This window comes from Anopheles marshallii, chromosome 3 (genome assembly GCF_943734725.1).
Source record: "Anopheles marshallii chromosome 3, idAnoMarsDA_429_01, whole genome shotgun sequence".
NCBI classification, from domain to species: domain Eukaryota; kingdom Metazoa; phylum Arthropoda; class Insecta; order Diptera; family Culicidae; genus Anopheles; species Anopheles marshallii.
Genome location: NC_071327.1, coordinates 63719577 through 63740266, shown reverse-complemented (window position 1 = coordinate 63740266; position 20690 = coordinate 63719577). Strand labels below are relative to the sequence as shown.

The 20690-nt window shown below is 45.9% G+C and overlaps 4 protein-coding genes across 4 annotated transcripts; 2 read left to right on the top strand and 2 right to left on the bottom strand.

Moving 5' to 3' along the window:
- Positions 1-411: 411 nt before the first annotated feature.
- Positions 412-13438, bottom strand: LOC128713904 (tetraspanin-1). Its single transcript, XM_053808775.1, has 5 exons — positions 13373-13438; positions 3066-3254; positions 2817-2996; positions 2541-2729; positions 412-642 (listed from the first exon to the last, which is right to left on the bottom strand). Exons 1-5 carry the CDS (start codon positions 13436-13438, stop codon positions 412-414), a joined length of 855 nt encoding a protein of 284 aa, XP_053664750.1.
- Positions 13439-14309: 871 nt separating this feature from the next.
- LOC128713855 (mitochondrial ribonuclease P protein 1 homolog) lies at positions 14310-15673 on the top strand. Its single transcript, XM_053808726.1, has 3 exons — positions 14310-14638; positions 14707-14925; positions 15001-15673. Exons 1-3 carry the CDS (start codon positions 14310-14312, stop codon positions 15671-15673), a joined length of 1221 nt encoding a protein of 406 aa, XP_053664701.1.
- An 89-nt stretch (positions 15674-15762) lies between these two features.
- LOC128715609 (ATP-dependent RNA helicase DHX8) lies at positions 15763-19749 on the bottom strand. Its single transcript, XM_053810517.1, has 4 exons — positions 19656-19749; positions 19288-19567; positions 16057-19182; positions 15763-15985 (listed from the first exon to the last, which is right to left on the bottom strand). Exons 1-4 carry the CDS (start codon positions 19747-19749, stop codon positions 15763-15765), a joined length of 3723 nt encoding a protein of 1240 aa, XP_053666492.1.
- A 487-nt stretch (positions 19750-20236) lies between these two features.
- Positions 20237-20687, top strand: LOC128712034 (ragulator complex protein LAMTOR2 homolog). Its single transcript, XM_053806930.1, has 2 exons — positions 20237-20304; positions 20378-20687. The coding sequence occupies exons 1-2, from the start codon at positions 20237-20239 to the stop codon at positions 20685-20687; spliced, it is 378 nt and encodes a 125-aa protein (XP_053662905.1).
- Positions 20688-20690: the final 3 nt, after the last annotated feature.

The window sequence follows — 20690 nt, the reverse complement described above, 5'->3', positions numbered from 1 at the left end:
GAGTGGGAGTAACTTACCCCTACATTTCGGATTGTCTGAACGATTGGACTCATTAAACACGCCGGAGACTGAGATGATTCATGTTCATAGCTCTCTATTTTTACAAACTCTACCTTAAGCTATAATTATATATTCGATCGTTGCTTGTGCTCAACCGTTAGCCTCAAGATGATTCCCCCGAAACGCATCTTAACGGCCGAAAGGTCTAAAAGCGCGGAATTTAAGTACATGTTTACCCTAACGCCTAAACGTACGAATGATTAAAAAATAAAACGAAATGCGAAATTACTTTGCGTACTTTTTCTGATTCGTTAAAAAGGAGAAACTACCCCGTACGATAGTGACAATATAACGGTTATGGGCACGATTGCCGGTATGCTGGCTGTTGCGTTTGATTAGGGCGGTGACGATTCAATGAGAGGACTTCATGATCGGCTGATCTACGCGTGGCACGACGGGTTTCAGTGGAATCGGCGGTTTTGTACTGCTGTGCGGTGTAGGATTGCCGATGGTGGCCGTCGAAAGAGGAGTCTGCTCGCGCGTTCGCTTCACCCGCATCGAGTGGTGGTCCCCGTTTGGCAACATTAAGGTCGGTCGTCGAAGCAACATCTGGAGCTGGATGACACAGAATATACCTAGACTCTGGAAACGAGAAAAGAGAATATGCGCCCATGAGTCGACTGAGTGCAAGGTTGCATGTAACATTTGTGAGATGATATATTTCACTCGCAGCAAACAACGGTTGAAACATTTCATGCGCATATGAAATATTTCAAATGAAATTATACATAGCTAAACATTTGAACATTGGAGAAGTTTATTCTCACCAGCAGTGCATAGCTATTCTTCTCTTCGTCATACCGATTATAACAAATCGTAACATTGTAAAGAAATGTTACAAAAGATACTCCAAGCACCGTATGATAATGGAAAGTAATATCGGCATCCACAAGGTTTGTTTATTATTACTATCCTCACACGCTACAAACGCGGAAATTGTTTGTCTTTTTTCGTGTGTTTATTAACTGGGTATGAAACATTGCAGCAGGAAGTCCCTGAAGCCAGTGTGTTGTGTTGTGTACATATGTGTGTATTCGGGATATATTTTTACATTTTCCGACCACACGCAACAAAGAATCGTGAGAAGCATCATGGGTGGGGTTGTGCTTCGAGAGTGCATGAATATCATTGGAAAAACAGGCAAAACAAGAAGAAAAGTAATACGCATGCTGTTGCTGATGCTGCTCGGTTTGTCGAGACTTCCGTAATATGAACGCGAAGCTACAGAAACAGAATTGAAATAGGCGTGAAGGGCAAAGGAACAGAAGACGCTTTCCGGCTGGAACCGATAAGTATGACTTCAGACACAAAGGTATTCTATCTAGTGTGGACAGAACATTCCACTATGCTTATCTCAAACAAAAACTGCCTACACTATAAAAATGTGACCGTAGTGTGGCAAGCAACAGTTGAGAAATTCATTGAAGGAACATTAAACGACGTTGGCAAGGTTCCATTATACGATCCTAGAATGAGCGGTGAAAAACCGGCCGTAAGACCATGACCTACATTCGGCGGACGGGTGCGGGCCGGTCTGAGTATCCAAATTCAAGCAACAGGTACACACATCACCAGTCTCATCTACTGGTGTGGTCAGTTATATCATCCCTCCCGGCAGCTGTTACTGCAAAACAATTAAAGAAGAAAAATAAGACTACGGTGTCTTACCGCAACACAACAATGGTGATATTGTGGCCGACTCCGTCCACGACGGACGCGTACCCAATATCAGTCAAAGTCGTGTGACCATTAAATCAGATCGACCAGTAGAACCGGCAACCGACAGGCAGCCGCAACCCACTATGGATGTTGTGTGCCGTAGGAATGAGTGGCATTTGCCATACATTTTCCCGAGACATTCACGGGGCACTGTATACAACGGTGGCCTTCCATTTTCCATTCCGCTGCGAGTGTCTCTCCCTGTTTTTTTCCGTCCACCCGACCGTTTAGCTTAAGGTTTGTGGCGTTGACAGACAACGAACGAATGACGTCGCCAGCGACGGCTCTCGAGGTGTAAACAGAGACACACGCAAGTGAGGACGCATTTTATTTTTGACCACAAGACCGCCAATACACACACAAGGCACACGAATGGGAACTCATGACGGCGATAGGTGCAACGCACCGGCCCCCTTCTGCCCTTTCTGCCGTTCCTGTTTGTGCACCGTTTTGTTGAATATAAATAATCTATTCATTATTTTGAAATCTTTCCCTTTCGCAAACCCGCCTATCAGCGGCTCTCCATCACGCACATCTCCGTGGTCCACCAAAACACCACGAGATCGCTCTGGATGAGATCCTGCGAGAATGACTAATTTTCTTAATTAGTTACTCCATTTATGCTACAAGATTTATCGTCCCACTTGATGCACAACAAGCCACCGGACGTGTGGGTATACGCCGCGCGCGGGAAAAGAATTTATGTTAAGATTTAAGAGGACAGCATTCTTTCATCACCACCGTGAGAGACGCCCACATACCTGTACTAGCGCGGAGGCAACCGCAACCACGGCGACACGAATCATGTTCATCTCGATGCTCCGCACGAACACGTGCATGCAGCCGGTGTTGAAGACTTTCGTGTCGATCGGATCGTAGCAGGACCATGGGAAACCCATCTGTTTGTTCTTTTTGTAGTCATGGATGCCATTATAGCCGCAGCAATGGAACTGGGAGGGTAATTGAGTTAAGATAGTACATCGTGTTAAACACATTTTCCTACCAAGCGGGGATCCCCCCCTGTTCACCGCACTTACATCTCGCTGCAATCGGTTCCAGATGTGCGTCTGATCGTTGGTGTTGTCTTTTGCCAGAAACTCGCTAAAGCTCGTCTCGATAGCCAGTTCGGCCGGTACGATGAGATGCGCCTTGGTGGCCACTGCCCACCCACTTACTAAGAATAAAATCACAATGAAGAACACTAAAAATGCACAGAACTGAAAAAAGGGAAAGATTCGTGTGGTCAAGTTCATGTGGAATGGCTATGTAAGGGACTTGTGTTTTACCAATCCTAAATAACACCGATGCTTCCGGCTCGCTGATGTCCACCCAAGGTAGGCGAGGCCCTGCGATACTACACCAAGCGCGATCAACACGGCGAACGGTTCCCAGAACTGATTCTTTACGATCGGTGCGTATTGCTTATGGGTCCATAACAGGAATGCTCCGATTACTAGCTGCGCGCCGCCACATATCTGGTGAAATGAGTGCAAGAAGTTTATGTTGAGCGACAGAGTACGTACTACAGATCACACGAGCTCAAACTGTTTGCCAAAAATCAGCAGCCAGAGAGATGGACATGCACCTTTCTATTCTAATGCATCCCCCGGTGTTCGTTTGATGATCAACACAGTGCAAATGCAGCGGAAACCAAAGAAAATTAAACCAAGCAATCCCTAATGCATGCTTCCGAACGGCATTGAAAATGGACGGGACTGGATACAATGGGCGAAGTTAATAAATTTGTACAGGGGCGTGCGAGAGATGGATCTGTGTGTTAGCATAAACAAATGCGTGAAAAGTTTATACACTTCGCCACCATCACACACGGCGGCGGCAGTGAGTAGAGTAAGCTAAGATAAACAATCAACTGTCTTAGAAAAGCACGAATCCCGAAACACACACGGTTTATTCATGTACGAGTCTCCTTTACGGCCTTCCTTAGAATTTGGTTCTTTTCAGCCAGCAATGCGTTTCCACCGGTTGAAGCGGACGCCGTACACCTATCGACGTCCGATGAGCAATAGCTTAGTGTAGTTACGAGGTGAGTTTAGTAAAGGTTCTCTCGAGATGTATAATATTGCACGAAGCAGACCTTTGCCGATGATGGACGCACTAATACGCGAATGCTGGATGATGGATTGTTGACAGACTGACGGTTTAAAGCTAAATTTGAGGTTACTCTTTTCTCGACACTATGTACGACTTAGATGCTATATACTATATTTGCATTACATACATTATATAAATTACAAGCATTAGCGGACGATCAACAACAACATTGATGTTGGATACGCGCTAGGGTCCTGGCCAGCCGGTCTTTCTATACAGCCTGAGGAAACTTCTCCACTCAAATCACCTGTCGCGATGAATGAAGCTGGGATTTTATAAAACTTATATAGCTCCAGCACTAACATACGCCTCTGAGACAAGAACTTTGTCCAAAAACAGACGAAACCCTCTTGGTCGCGTTCGAGAGGAACATGTAGGAATCCTCCTGCCGTACAGGAGGACTAGATTCGCGAGGCTCCTATAGGTTGGCCACGTCATGCGAATGACACTGGACGACCCAATCCGTAAAGTCCTTTTTGGCCGCTCTCGACCGTGATCAGTTTAAAGGGCTCTTGCAGCAGGCCAAGACCACGAAGAGATTGTAACACCTGATAAGTAAGTAAGTAATTAAGTAAGCATAACAGTTATTGCGGTCGCGATATCTAACGAGACCCACCAGGAATTCTTAGTGAACAACATCGATCTGGTCGATCAGGGGCGGTCCGGTGGCATGATGGTAACGGCGCCGGTCTTCACACGAACGGACCGGACCAAAATCCCATCCGGACCAATCCCCCGTAGCAAGGACTGACTATCCGGCTACGTGGTAAAATAAGTCGATACGGCCAGGCCGTTCTACCGAAAAAAAAAAAAAAAAAACATCGATCTGGTCTCTAATATGTCTTTACGATCGGCATCGCTACTAATACATCACCGGACGGCCCCTGGGTAACTCTACTATAGTCCATCGAATAGTGCAGCACAAGTTTGACCTCAAGGCTGTTTGATACTGTAATACCTACCAACTTAACTGATGTTTTGCAACCAATTAATTGTGGCTTGGTCTTATACCTTCCTGTAGCAATGAGTCGATATCGACTAATGGAGTATTTAGCCGTTTATATTATTCTAACGCCATACCATTTAAAATGCATTAGTAGACGGCTCATTCTGCACATAGCAGACACGAACGTCCTAGCATTGCAAATATTGCGAAATATAAACAACTATAATTATTTCTTACGGTCCACAGGTTGTGTGGTTGTGTGCGCACTATGGTTGATTGCTCAGCGATCTACGTTCTTTTCCAAAACCCTGGTGATGCGTATAATGCGATGCGTGAGTAATTGAGAAATAACATAGAGTATGGAATTTTCTACACCATTAGCTGCCACACAATCGGTTTTGTCTTGATTGGAGCGTATTGGTATAGTAAATATTTACCAGCAGGCTCGTGCAAACAGCTGATCCGATCCGCGCTTACCAACGAAGCTCACATGATACTACACATTAATCTCAAAATTCTGAAACAATTTAGAGCAACTCCATCTTAAGAGATTTGTTTACACAAATCTCGACGCCATCCCCTCATAGCTTCGAAGCAAATCCTAAGTGCTGATAAACACACATACACATTCTGCCCATAGCCCGTAACTTTCCAGAACTCTTCTCGCGCAGTGTCACTCACTCTACCCCTTGTTCACAACCCCGCACAACAAGGGCGCGTTATGCATGAAATAAAAACTGCCAAAATGGATATGTCACACGATCATCGGTTGTTCCTTCCAATTCCTCAGTCACATCACGTTCGACGCGGATGGTCACACTCACCACAGTGTGAGGGCACGGCGACGAATAATGTGTGAAAAGTTTACTGTGCCAGTCTTCACCACTTTCCGGCATTGTTGGGTCGTGTGGTTCATAGGTTGGTGGCATCGTGCGGACCAGAAGAATGTAATCCAAACACAAACAGCATATTCAAAACCCATTCAGAGAGAAGCATATACACAGTGTGGTTTTGGTGAGTGGAACGAACGAAAACTAACGGAGCGATTATTCGAAACTAGCGGCCGATTAGGAAGTTTGTTCGCCGGTGGTGGTGGCGATCCATGCATTATGCATGTTCTTGTCGATGGTGAGCCACGAATTGGTGTCACCCGGAATCACATCGAGATGGTGACAAGGGTGTCAATTTAAGATGGAACATTTTTACAACCACTTTTATGACACAACACAGAACTACTAACCCTCAAACGCACCGTGTCCTAGGTTATACGATTTCCATAACAATAATCGAAACGGTCCAACAATCATCGGTGGAAGATACTGTGCTGCCTTTTTGCCGCAATTTGCAAATGCTCTGCTGTGTGACATAGAATTTACAAACATTGCAATCATAATGCCAGCATTAAGTGCGTCCCGCATCCGAACCACACCGTGCAACCGGTGTAAAGTGTTGAGGGCACGAACTGGCACTTATTAGCAGCATGGGGGTAATTTGGAATTCCGCATAATAACATGAAGTTTTTCCATTCAAGATCGATAACTGCGGGATTGGTCAGGGTTTGTGGTGGCCGAAGAATGGAAAGAATCTAATTCGCTTTGTTTTGTAAATTTTGCGTTTCGTCATCGGTTACAAAAACGGGCCCATCGTCAAAGCTGGAACTGTATTGGGGTTCGGGAGGTGTCTCTCTCTCTCTCTGTCATGCAAATATATATATATACAGAACTCGTCAACCCATCTTACACCACAATCCGGTGCCGTTTCATTAGCCACCAGCTTCCAAAGCAAGCAATCCATTTTTAATTTGACGTTTTTATTTTCCAACATACGCACCCCCATTATTAGCTTCCGTGCATCACGGCAAGAAACATGAGAATTGGTGACATAATTATGTTGGAAAATTTATTGGAGCACCGCGACGTGCCAAACGGCAGTGGCCGGGAGATTTGCTGCTGGGGACGCACTAGTGGAGACCCCCTCCCATTCGTACAGGCAATTTCACGTGTGCTAACGTTCGATTCGGGTTGAAAATACAAAAATATCACCCGAACGGCATCTGAGACCCGAGACCGATGCTACTGGCAGCATCATCTTGACACAGATAGAACGGTCTGAATGGATGGGAACTAAGACAACACTTCACTGGCGCGAAAAAAGGCGAGCTAGCGAGATGATTTTAAGCAAATGAAGTGTGACTACAAATCATCTTGTTTTTTTTTTTATGAAAAGCACACACAGCAACATTAAGGGTTTGGCTCTCATTTTGCCTGTGGACAACCATCCGGTAATGATGCTAAAACATGCTGGGAGAGAGAGAGAGAGCGATGAAGATATGGCTGTACCGATTGCTTCTTCGCCAAAAGTATGATGTGTGTGGATCGCGTTTCGCAATGCCTACTTGCGCTCGTTAATATCCTTGCAGAAATGTAGCGTTGCATCCTGAAGTAAAGAAGATGAGAAGATGGTTTAGTAAATCAATGTTCAGGAAGTTGCAAAAATACCGTCCCTAAACATATTCGATCGATTACCATTTTACTGTTGCGGTGTAGTAAAATCGTTTCAAAAAACCATCACAAGCGCATAAAAACGTCAGCACTCATCGGTCGGTGGTTCATCCGCTTTATATCGCGCGCGGATTGAAGTGATCACTTACAGATGCGCGCCCGGTCATAAAAGATTAATGTAACGCACGCATTAGTGTGGCATCAAAGATGGAAGATATAGCGAGCGGGAGGCAGCTAAGAAAGATGTGTCCTATCCTGTATTATGTGTCACGTCCCTCAAGGCAATATTCGGTGACCGAAAAACCCAAGAAACAGCATCGTAACGTTGTTAATTAAAGACGCTTCTCTAAAAAAAATCTAAAACTGCAACCAGTGAATGCAGTTCAAAGTCTGCACTGATTGCCACACCCATTAGCACTCGTCTGTCTGTGTCCCAGTCTTTTTTTTTTGCATCATCTCATTTACCTTTGGTGCACTTTTCTTACCTTGGGAAGGTGATGAGAGACGTAGGTGAGTCGTAGTGCTGTGAGTTTGCTGCAGCAGCACCACATTCGCCACACCTTGCCCGCGTGCGCATGGAGGGACTCACCGTTCTAAACATAGACACACCCTTCCATCAGCTGGCCAACGTTTTCCGTATGGTTGCGGCGGGGAAAACCCTTGACTCAAGCGAACTTCGACTGGATGTGAATTACCGACAACCGGAGTGAACCGTAAGTACGCAACTCCTATCGATAGGCACCACCGTAAGCTAGTCGTTCTCCATTTTTTGGCTTGTGTAGAAAAGGGCTTCAACAGCACGCGGCCGAGTGGGTTGGTGAGAACTTGCACGGTTGAATGATCTTCGGTTGCTCCGTGGCCCCGGGTGTGTGCCATTCTCATCCCCCTCATAATTTTCCCCCAAAGGCGAAAACCGCACCCGCCTCTGGAAGGTTTTGTTTATTTATACTTTGCCCCATGGAAGAGCAGAAGTTGGAGTGTATTCCCGTAGTCATTCGATTCGAATTCTTGAAGCGCACATACACGGAACATCTCCAGATGCGGTAGTGGATGTGGCACCCGGCAGGCACCTTCCCCCCGCGAACGATCGTCAAAACAAAACACACTTGATCTGCTGATCGTCAGAGATGGAAACGAGAAGAATCGTTCGTTTGTTTGAGCTTTTCCAACCATGGGGGTGGGGAGGAAAACTGCAACATTATTGCCGTTTTATTTGCTTGTTCGACAGCGTGTTTGACGCGGAAGGCAACGCAACAAAACACACACACACACAAAGCAACATTTGGGTGCTCTAACTTCAAATATCCGATGTCTTCTCGGTACGCCCGTGACGGGCCACAAACAGCAAACAACACATCAACATGGCTAATTTGCACTATTCTTAATGATATATATACATACACACATACACCGAGACGCACAGGGGGAAAAAAAACCTGTTCCAAATTGTAGGCAGTGGTGTGAAAATATGAGAAACGACCCAATGGACCATAAATAGCGGAAGTAAAACAAGGGAATCTCTGCTTTGAAGTGTGCGATCAAACGTGGTGTTCTAAAACAAAATTTCATTACCCTTGCTCGGGTGTTAAATGCTCGGGGTTTTACTACCGTAACCGTAGCAAAAAAAAAAATACACACGCTTTAAAAGGAACCAAAACCCATTTGATCCAGTAAGAAATGAGAGTTGTTTAACGTTAATTATCATCTTCGCGATAACTGACTTTCCAAACAATCGCGAGCGGGAAGGGAAATGTTTGATCAAAGCGCGGCCTTTATATTGTTTGGATCGATAAAGAGCTCTATCGGAAGTTTAAAGGGAATGTTAATGCGTGCAAATTAAACATCAAACTGCCATGAAGCGATTGAGTTCCTTGCTACAATAGCTGGGCGCATTTAAATCTAAGGCAATTCCACATCCCAATTGCAGTTCACACACCCAAAGGAAACTGCAACTGTCCTTCGGGTGTCCTAAAACCATCAACCCTCCAATATGTGTTGCATGAATACGCAATTATGTGCATTGCATTACATCCTTTTTGCGCAGCAGTCTTCACACAATTTCGATTATTCCATCCAAACGAAGGGGAAGTCGGACGACTCAGGATTCGTACTGTTCGGTACTAAGATTCAAATCGTTCGAAGGGACCGCGTCACGATGTTATTATATCTCGCCGTCGGTACGGGGGACCAAAAAACATGGGGTGATTTATTCACCAACTGCGCAAAACTACGGCTTCCTTCTTCCTGTGCCTCGTTCATCGCATATTGCGTATTTCCATCACAGGTTTTGCCCGTACACATTTGTTTCACACGTGGTTTCAATGTGTTCCTAAAATACAAGGAAATTTGTAGAAAATATGAGTAAAAAAAACAAGTTTGTTGTTGTGTGGATTATTTCGTAGAAATTGCCAGACAGTTTTGAATGAGAAATTCCTCAACGCTGATTAACCTATCTCGGATGAATAACCGATGAGAAGATGTAACAGGAATTCCAGGCACTGTTTGGTGGATGTCTCCTAACTCCAAGAACACAAGCACACACATATGTAGCGAATAAAACAGCACCATGAAGCATCGTTTGGTGGTGGGATTTTCCCTTTCGACCAGTCAATCGTGTGCCATTTTGACCGGGTACAACAATTCATAAATTTCTAACCGCCAGGCAGGGCGACTTTACATATCACTTTCCTTGCTTTCGCTGCTTGCGCCGCAACGCCGGAAGACGCTCCTACAAACGTAGCATGTGCACATGGTCAAGAAGCAGCATGTAGAGTACGAGTAATCCAACTAAATGCTTTCTTCTGCAGGATTAAAGTAATTGCCTTTTGCTGGGTTTGCTTGTAAACCATTCGATACCCGCTGGTCTCTCGCACACTGCTGCTCGGACTGAGAACTGTGGACGCCTGAAATGGGCATAGATAATGCAACGCACACGAGAGTGATCGCAATTTGGACCAAATCCAAGCGAAGCCCCATAACATAGGATCTTCATAATCCACCATCAACATACAACTACCCCGCGAGGGACATACGAACGAACGCCTTCCCATGAAGTGGAGTAATGGAATGATGTTTTGTTTTTATGGTTAAAACATGTTAAGAATTATTACTATAGCATCTAGTGTTTTGGGTTTGAAAAATGTACCGAAACAGCTTAACTGAATTAAACGGGATACCACACACAGTGGCCACATACAGAAGTTCGGTGGGGATTCAATTTTGGGTAGAACAATCCTCGAAAAAAAACCCCACTGGTGTAAGGATTAACTCTTCGGTCACGGATAATCCTTTGCCGACAATTCTTCGGACTGGAGTGCAGCAGTATCCTGCAGAGCGGAAGGGATTGTACGGCTTCGGCAAGTGGCAAAGCGTGAGATATGTGTGCCACACGAACTCATTAGGTGTGTGTGGATGGACGATTCTACTGCTCTCGCTTAATGGTGGTCTACGCTTGGCTGGAACTGGACAACTTCGTTACCATTGTTTTTCATGGCCGGGAAGAAAATAGGCATCCCATTCCCCCCGTGTAAGACTGTCACGACCGGGAACGGGAGCAGCCATAATTACAAGTGTGGCGCAATACCCTCGAGACGACGTTGTCTCGCCAAAACCGCAGAAAAGATAATGATGTCTTGTTGGGCCACCAGAGAGAGAGAGAGAGATGAGCAGAGCGCAGTAATGGGCAACGATAGCGCCGATAATGAAGTGGACCCAAACCTCGCGTTCTGTTGACATCGTCAGAGATATTCAAGGGTGTTTCTAGTGTTACTACCAATGTGTTCCTTGCTTCCCTCAGTCAACAATTGTTCACGATGGATGATAAAAACGTGGAGCGATCCTTCGTTTTTTTTTTGTTGTAAAATGGTCCAACCAAAACACACACCGGTTAGACCCGGGGTGATATTTAGCACGGGTTGCGTGTGTTTGCTTTTAGCACACCGGAGCTTTGGGGTAGGTTTCGTTCGGTGCCTTTGCCAACCCCCTATTGGAATATTAGGGGTTGAACCGAAATGTCTCTTCAATGTGTCAACGCAACTGCCGCTGAAATAACTGAATCGCGTCCCTGGGAAGCGATATATGATTGTTGTTCAGCATGTTCCAACCCCCGTGGATGGTTTAACGTTTCTCGCCCCCCCCATTCATGTCCGATTTACTACCACAACTTTCGGCAAAAGTAATCGTATTGCATTCTCCCTCCACACAGAGACAGAGATCCGTGGGTGACTTCTGGGGTTTGTCATGGTTCCGCGATGTAATGTACTCTTAAACGTGGTACCATTTTCCACAACAAGGGTGGGCAAGAGCTTTTGCTTCCGAAATCGGTATTTATGTCCGTAATCACCGGTCCCGATGTTTTATTTACATTCCGCGTCGATGATGGTAAACGAAATTGAATTTTGTGAAATTATTGAACGGTGCAGACCACATCTGGTGACGGCCCCAGAATTGGTTGTTGAACCTTGATTGCTTGGTGTTTTGTTTATAACAGCCCCCTCTGTTTTGGGGAGGAAAAGTCATCGGATACCTTTCCGAGCGGTTGACTCCTTTTTTCGTGGGGAGGTGTGGGAGTGAAGAATCAACCGGGGGAGGTCAGAAAAGATGGATAGATTTAAAATAGATCCTTTTGGTGCTTAATCATTCTCTGGTTCATCATGCCGTGTCCGCCACCGACTGTGTTTTTGATGATGAATAATCACATTTTACACAATGGTGAAACTTTACCATTTTCGGCTGTAAATATGATGATCAGTTTTAGCTTCAATTCCAGCGGGATTTGGATGAGTTTTCCGGCCAGCAAACCAACAGCGCACGCGACAGGCGGCAAAATGCTTGTGTGGACAGCGAAGCGTAACCGGTGTGTAGAGTTTTGAATGTTCTTTGTGGTATGTGTGTTTGTCCTCCGTACAATGGCCAGTGACCAGTGAGGCGGCTTTTCCGCTTAATATGGCTAAACAAAAGTCAATAGCGGTCTTTGTTGTAGCGTTGCCTCCCGATGCGCTCGCTGGGAGATAGTGGGAGAAAGTTCCCGTATTTTATCTTCGGTGACATTTCAGTCTGGCCTCGATATGCCTGCGCACCGTTGATGGATGTGCGTGGATAGCCTAAACTAGGTGCGTTCCTTCGGCGACACAGAGAGGGCCAGGTAAGAAAACTATCGCACCCATACAATCGTAGCAGGCGTAATGCACGCGTACAACCACGACAAAGCGTTGTCCAGGTGTACACACGTACGACGCATCCGTTTTAAATGGCTTTGGTGTTAAATTGTAACCGTGGTGACGTTAGATGACCATTGTTTGTAGTAGGTGATTCCCCAATTAACCAATTTTTCCAACAAACTTCTATGCAGGTGTTTCCAGAACGCTGAAAAGAGCGGGTTTTCTCTTGAACGGTTATTTGGTCTCTTTCGCACCGCTGCTGCTTGCAACCGGGCACGTTTTCTTACCTGCTTTTACCAAGCGCATTTTTGGTCTGTTTTATGTTAGGTTACCCCTCTGCGTAAATTGCTAACCTCATCACCACCACCGACAGACCGACACGATACAGTCCGATTCCGGTTTTGAGAGTGCACCGTGCGTGTGTATGTGTGCGTGTGCGCGTGTCTGTCAATACAGGTTTAAGACCCCCAGCAAACCATTTAGGGTGGAAAGGGAAGACTATTAACAGCGATCACGTAAATCGATGCATTTTGCGAGACTTTTTTGCCTTCAAGAAGTGTGTACTGCCATCCAGAGCACCATTGCGTTAACCAGCAACGCACACTGATCACTTCCAAGGGAAGGATTGCCCTTCACAACACAACGACACCAAGCAGGCATGCAAACATGCCCCCCGCCCCCCCTTTATTCTGATCACAGGTAGCATGACTTCGCATACCGATCAACTCATGATTGCTCAGCGTCGGCCCTGCATCAGTAGAGCACACGAATTCCCCGAACGAAAAACTGATTTAAATTTTCGAACGAACACACGTCTTTATACCACCCATCTCTCGAGAATGCTGCCGATCACCGAGCAAAAAAAACACACTCACCGATATTAAAATCACATACGCATACACTAAATACTTGAAACACTTGATGCGAGCGGAAAGACGCATTTTATGGCTGGCTACACGATTTGCTGGGAAAACACATTCAATCACTCCGATGCACGGTTCAGATGGGATGCTGTGCACTGCGTTGGTACCGTGGTTCGAACCTCAAACGCATGATTAAATCTTAGATCATTATTGCTACGCCCAGGTTGGCCGCTCTTGGACACCTGAAAAGCACAGTAATTGCACAACCGTTTTCTTCCGTTGTTCGTTGCAACAGCGATTCCGCGAGATTGACGCTCCGCGCAAAGGCACACAATAGCTGGCGCGTGGAAAACGACGAACCGATTTCTTGGAACCAACGGTGTGGAAAGCAAACGTTAGCAGTTTTGGATTGGCGCTGCACACTATGGGCGAAGGTTGTGTATCAGGTGTGTAAATATGAAACCGTATAAGCTTATTATCAATGCACGAGTTTTGCGTTTCGTCGCAAATGGTTTCTTGCTTTCAATGATGATAACAAACAATGGCAATGCGCAATACGACCTGGCCGTTCTTAATGGATAAAATAAAATAGTCACCATTGTAAAGCCTTTGCGAATTATTTCCTCTACTTGAAGTATGCAGAAAAATTTCATAATATTTTAACTACCGACTGTAATTGTAATAGTGTTATCATGATTTCGATTAAGTTACAGTTGTTTGATAAACATTGTTTAGTTTTTTTTACACTAAACAATCGCTGATAAATATAATAAAAATATCCCTCAACAAAGCCAGTCAATTTCATTCGATCCATGCAATGCACATCACTAGCTGTATTTCTTGACATTTGCAAAAGGTAAACAAATAAACGCGACTCAATCTGTCACTGGACGCGTGCGGCAGTTTTATGCGATTGTTTACAAATTGTTGAACTTAATTGTTAGACAAAATGTTACGTACCTTTTTCATAACGACTAGAGTACTTGCAAAATATACCTTTTCTGCTGCACCTGGCTCGATAGGTGCTTGCACTCTTAGGCCAACGGGAGCTTTGTGGAAACAGTACACAAATCTTCCACACAGCCGGAAGCTTCCGGCAGACAAGATCGTAGGAAAAGAAAGGATAAAGGGTAACACCACACCTACGATCGATTTAGAAAAGCGAAGAAAAGTGCTCGAGCTTGAAATAGAGGTGATGCGCCAGGAGGGTAGAAAGGTACCATCGGTATCTACCATCAAGCCAGACCAATGGGAACATCTTTTGAGTTTATCGTCCCGGTAAGGATTCTCCGCTTGCTGTAGGTTACAGCGTTGCAGTAATAGGAATGTGAATGTATATCTTCCAGAAATCAACGGCGTCATTACTATCTTTACCTTTGGAACATTGAGATGGTGCGTTTGGGGCAGAAGATTAAGAAAGAACGCAAGCAGGAAGAGATAGCCAAACGACGCGAGGAACTGTTGAAGGCGAATGCGGAAAATGATCACATTGTTTACGGTCTCTTCCACAATTCCATGTTTCTGCGGATATACGATTCGAAAATGGATCACTTTCATAATAACCGGTACGGTTCCAGTTTATCGCGTTCGTAATATGAACCTACTTCATGGGTAGTAATTCTGTCCCTGACCTTTTGCAGACTCGTTCAAGCGATGCAGTTTGGCATTAATCTCGTGATCGATTGCTCGTACGATGATTACATGAACGATAAAGAAATGCGTAACACGGCGAAGCAGCTGATGCTGTGCTTTGCACTGAACCGATCGCACGTGGAGCCATTTAACATTCACCATTGCAATGCCAACTTTGGTAAAACGACGATGAAACAGCTAGAAAAGCATCTGGTGCAACTGCATCAGCCGGAATTTCCTCTTAACATTACCGAGCGTAGCTATATGGATCTTTTTCCCAAGGAACGACTCGTCTATCTGACGCCCCATTGCAAGAACGATCTCACCGAGTTCAATCCGGACGATATCTACATTGTCGGTGCGATGGTAGATAAATCCTCACAGGAACCAGTTTCACTGGGAAAGGCAAAGAAACTAGGCCTTCGGATGGCGCGACTTCCGTTGGATAATTACTTTCAATTTAAAAGCGGCAAATCGCTTACGATCGATCAGATGTTAGCGATCATGTTGGAGCTGAAGACGAGCAACGATTTCGGCAAGGCGTTCCAGTTTGTACCACGCCGGAAGGTGACAACGCTGGATGAAGCTGCAGCCAAGGAGGCGGAAATGCGCGAAGCAGCCAAATTCAAGTTTAGCTTCAAACGCACCGGTGATAAAAGGAACAGCAAAAAACCACGATAGGGTGTGACACTGTATTTTGTATTGTAAGATTAAAAGTTAGTCTAGCCCAGCAGCATGGGTAGTCCCAGTCAATGATGTCGCACAGTTGTTTAATTTCTGCGCCTTCGCGTTCTGCTGATACGCCACGCGTTCGGTTCCTCGTACTTGTTGTACAGCGGTTCTAGACGTTGGTTCTTCTTGAATTTGCTCAGCTTCGTTGGGTCCGAGAAGCGGAAGAATGCAGGCGCGAACTCTACCAACCATTTTGGATCGATTGTGGTAACTTCTCGCATATACTCCTTCGTAGTCTGAACGAGCTCGTGATAAACCACCCTAAAAAGAGAAAATAGTTAAACCAAAGGTTAGTAAAAGAAATCAACACTCCTCAACGTGCAAGTTCTTACCATTCCGGTTGTCGGTTAAATAGTGCGCTGGACGGATGAATGTAAACGACTTGTGAGTCAACCAACGTTCGATATCCCTCTTGTGGATCCTTCTTTGCCGCATTTCGGAAGAAACCGGAGCAGATGGCTTTCTGTACGCGTACCGTATTCTTACCAGCGGAAACAACATCCAGCTTGTGTCGATCCATAATACCGAGCAACTGTTTCCGTACGTCCTGGGCACGCTTTAGCGTACGAATTTGTACAAAATTTTCGTAACACCAGGCGTTAGAAAACTTATTGTTCTTCCAGCTGTTATAAACAGCCAGCAGCGTCAAATGGTCCCCTTCGATCTGGTTGAACTTTGCCTTCTTCTGATCCGCCAGTGCCTGTTTGTCCTTCGGTCGGTAGAACACGTTCTGTACGGAGAGCATGGACACGATCGTGAGCACCTCGTCGGAACACTGCAACGCTACGGACATGATGAGCAGCTTGGAAAGGTTCGGTTCGAGCGGGAATTCGGCCATTCTTCGACCGAGCCGCGTCAGCAGACCTTCGTTATCGAGTGCGGACAGGGAGTGCAACTGCTCCAGAGCCATCACCAGCGACTCGACCGGTGGTGCGTCCATGAAATCGAAATGCAGCAGATCGTTGATACCCATCGTTTTTAGCTGAAGCACCGTGGTAGCTAGATTGGTTCGCTGAATCTCGGGCACAGGCGTTGGCAACATTTCGTCCCGGTAGGCTCGTTCTGTGTATAGGCGGTAAGCTTTTCCTGGCCCTGTACGGCCGGCACGACCCGCACGTTGTTTGGCAGCCGCTTGAGAGATGGGAGTAACCACAAGCGAGTCCATACCCGTCTTTGAGTTGTACACTTTTTGCTTTACGAATCCGGGATCCACCACGTAGTAGATGCCATCGATTGTGAGTGAAGTTTCTGCGATATTGGTAGCAATCACTACCTTACGACTACCGGGCGGTGCTGGATCGAAGATGCGTGTTTGCATTTCCGATGGAAGCGCAGAATATACGGGCAGTATAATTAATTCCGGAACATCCGGACCGAGCGATTTCATGCGTTCGTACAGAATTTCGCACGCAGTGTCAATTTCTTCTTGACCAGTGAGAAAAAGCAGCACATCTCCTGGTGGTTCGCGTAGATGAATCTGCATTACGGTTATGAGCGAAGCGTCCAGATAGTCCGTTTCCGGTTCCTTCGTGTAGAGAATCTCCACCGGGAACGTACGCCCAGGGATGGTGAAAATGGGTGCCTCAAAGAAATACTGCGAAAACTTTACCGCATCAAGCGTAGCGGACGTGACGATCAGTTTCAGTTCCGGTCGCTTCTGTACCGCTTGCTTTAGCAACCCAAACAGCACGTCCGTATGAATCGTACGTTCGTGCGCTTCGTCCAGCATAATGACGGAGTATGATTTGAGGTCAAAATCAACCAAACATTCACGCAGCAACATACCATCCGTCATGTACTTGATCACCGTTTCCTGGCTTGTGCAGTCCTCGAAACGGATCGTATAGCCAACTTCCTGCCCTAACCGGCAACCGTACTCCTCTGCCACACGCTTTGCCACCGACATGGCAGCGACACGACGGGGCTGCGTACAGCCAATCTTTCCTCGCGCAATAAATCCACTCTCCGCGAGGTACTGCGTAATTTGGGTGGTTTTGCCCGAACCAGTCTCGCCGATTACGATCAGTATTTGGTTATCCGTAACTGCCTTTATGAGATCATCGCGCAACTTGTATATTGGCAACGATTGCCGCTGCTCTACCAGACTCATATCCGTTTTCCGTCCGAACGAACTTTTCTTACCGCCAATGATGGCCTTCTTCCATTCCGGTACGTCTTGGGTGGACATTCCGACACCGCGTGTATTGGACGCCATAGTCCGTTCATCATCCTCGTCCGGTAGTGGGTCAATCCAATTTTTGTTCATGTTCGTCGGCACTGCGTCCATTTCTTGTTCACGTTGCAGCATTTTCTGCTCGCGCCGCTCTTTCGCCAATGCCGTCTGCATCATGGCCGCTTGTGCGAGTGAACCATCGGGATTCTTCACTATTCTAACGGGGGAGAGATCGTGTAGGGCGCGCCCATGTCCCTGTAGGAACGGTGGTTCGTCCTCTACAATTTCAATCTCAATGTCTGCTTCACTATCTTCATCCTTCGGCAGCAGACCCGTTTCTTCATCAAAGTCTGGCATCTCGGACCGATCAATCACACCGGACGAGATCATCTGTTTGATTTCCCACCGTTCGGGCGAAGATATACGCGTCACCTTTTTGCGTGACGTTTCCTCCACCGGTTCGAGGGTGCCTTCTTGGAGATTTAGCATAGATGGAACGGTCATCGGACGATCTGGATTACGACCGGCAGCTTCCGAATCTGCCGCTTCCTTTAGATGTGCGTGCGACAATGGATTTAAATCGCGTCCGTTCGATTGATCTACCTCCTTCATACTGAGTGAAATTTTGTTACCCGCAAGGGACATCACCTTCACCTTCACTTCATCACCACGATTGACTACATCCGTAACCAGGTTCACTCTGCCTTCGGTGGAGAGTTGCGAAATGTGCACCAATCCTTCCTTTTTGCGTCGGAATCCACCCAGCTGCACGAAGCATCCGAAAGCCACTATGTTCACGACACGTCCGTCATAAATGTTGCCCGGTTCTGGTTCTTCTGGCATGGGAGGTGTGCGTTTTCTTTTTTCCACCATCGGTACCTCTCGCGAATTGCTCCGATTGCGATGACGGCCTTTTTCCCTCGATTGGCTTTGCGAACGACTTCTTCTCGCTCGACGATCCCTTTCTCTATCACGATCTCTTTCACGACCACCACGCTCCCGGTCGCGATTTCTGTCTCGATCATGGCGATCGCGACTCCTTGATCGGCTTCTGCGTCTTCTTTCCTTCGATCTGCTTCTTCTTCGCCGTTCTCGCGATCTGCTCCGATCCCTTCGTTTTTCTCTCGATCTACTGCGATCTTTCCTCCGTTCTCGTGACTGACTACGCCGGTCACGACGCCTTACTTGTTTGTCCTCTTCAGTCGTTTTAGACGGTGCAAGATTTTCCAGCTCGGCTAACATGTTATCCACTTCGAGCTGTTCGCGGGATTTCTCCTCCTCCTTACTCGCCTTAGATGGAGCCATTTGCTCTAGCTCCGAGAACATATCATCCACCACATCGTTGCCGAAGGGTTTCTTATCTTCCTTGCGATCGATATTTTTTTGTTGCTTCTTGTCATGCTTCGAATCACCCTGCTCCTCGTCTGATGAGTACGCTTTCTTGTTGTTTGGTATTGCCAGGCCGGGAAACTTGAAAGCAAGGTTCTTTCCATCGTTAGCCTCATCCTCGAACGCGGATACCCCATGCTTGCCCGCTGGTTTCATGAGCTGTATAATCCGGAGCAGATTTGTTGTGAAGGAATCTGAAAATTCGGCACCATTTTCAACTAACACGCGCTTGAATGCCTCGATGGCAGGGTTTTTATGTGCAAGATCGATAATAAACTCGGCTGTGAATGAGAAGACCATATGAATTTAGTTGAATACTGTATCCCAATAAACTACACCAACCTTGTCAACACAACACAAATGACTTACCCAAATCTTTGTCGTTCAAACCGAGATGGTTTTCCAGTTCCGTGCAAATTTTTGACACCAGCGACAGGTGCTCCAGCTGCTCCAATTCATTCATTTTGGAGGATGATTAATATTAAAGTAAACTTGTATTTACTCAACTTTCGCACGCTTTTGGCTAGAAGCCATCAAATAAAAAATTGCGAATAAAACTGAGCTGAATGTTTTGACAGCCTTTTGACGTTAACCCTTAATAGTCCACTGGGGGTTTTGGGAGGTTCTGTCAAAAATCTTAATAAAATATTAAATATGGCTTTTAGGTGAATTAAATGCTCGTATTCTTTTATTACTTATTCATTAGCTTAGATTTTATTTTTTAACAAAAATTATTAGTGAAAGTAATTGACCGGTTTGTCACACATTGATGACCCAATCTGCCTTGTTTTGATACCAAGCATAAACAACAACATTAACGGTGTTAATCATTTTTTTCATCTCCTTCCCTTTGATACGTATTGCAGGCTGTTTCACAGCTCGTGATAGCAGATCAAGTTTCTTGTGATTGTTCCATTCGAATCGGAAAGCCTTATCATCTGTGTAGCAAAATGCTACAGCCAAAAGTGTTAACATCGGTTCTGAGTCAAGCCAATACGGGAGGGGTTGAAAATACGATGTAAAGCAAAAAAGGACCTTTCGCTGTTTTGGTGCAGTCGTGATTTACATACTTTCTTTCCATATCGTCTCAGATTACTCACACACGAAGGAGCATTATTAGCATTTTCCGGATTTGGTGACCGAGATGCAACGGTAACGGCGGCAATCGCAAGCAACATTTGGTCCGTGTACGAAAAAAATGGCCGAAACGCGTTTCGGGAAGATAGGCTTCAGTACGTATTTCTTCAGTGTGAGAATGGTAACGTCGTCATCACGCAGGTTGCCAACCTTCTGCTCTGCCTGTATGCCCGGGACAACGTGGGACTCGGTATACTGAAGGAGAAAGCACAAGCGCTTGCAACGTATCTGGAGGGCCCACTGAAGGAGATTGCTACGTCATAGTGA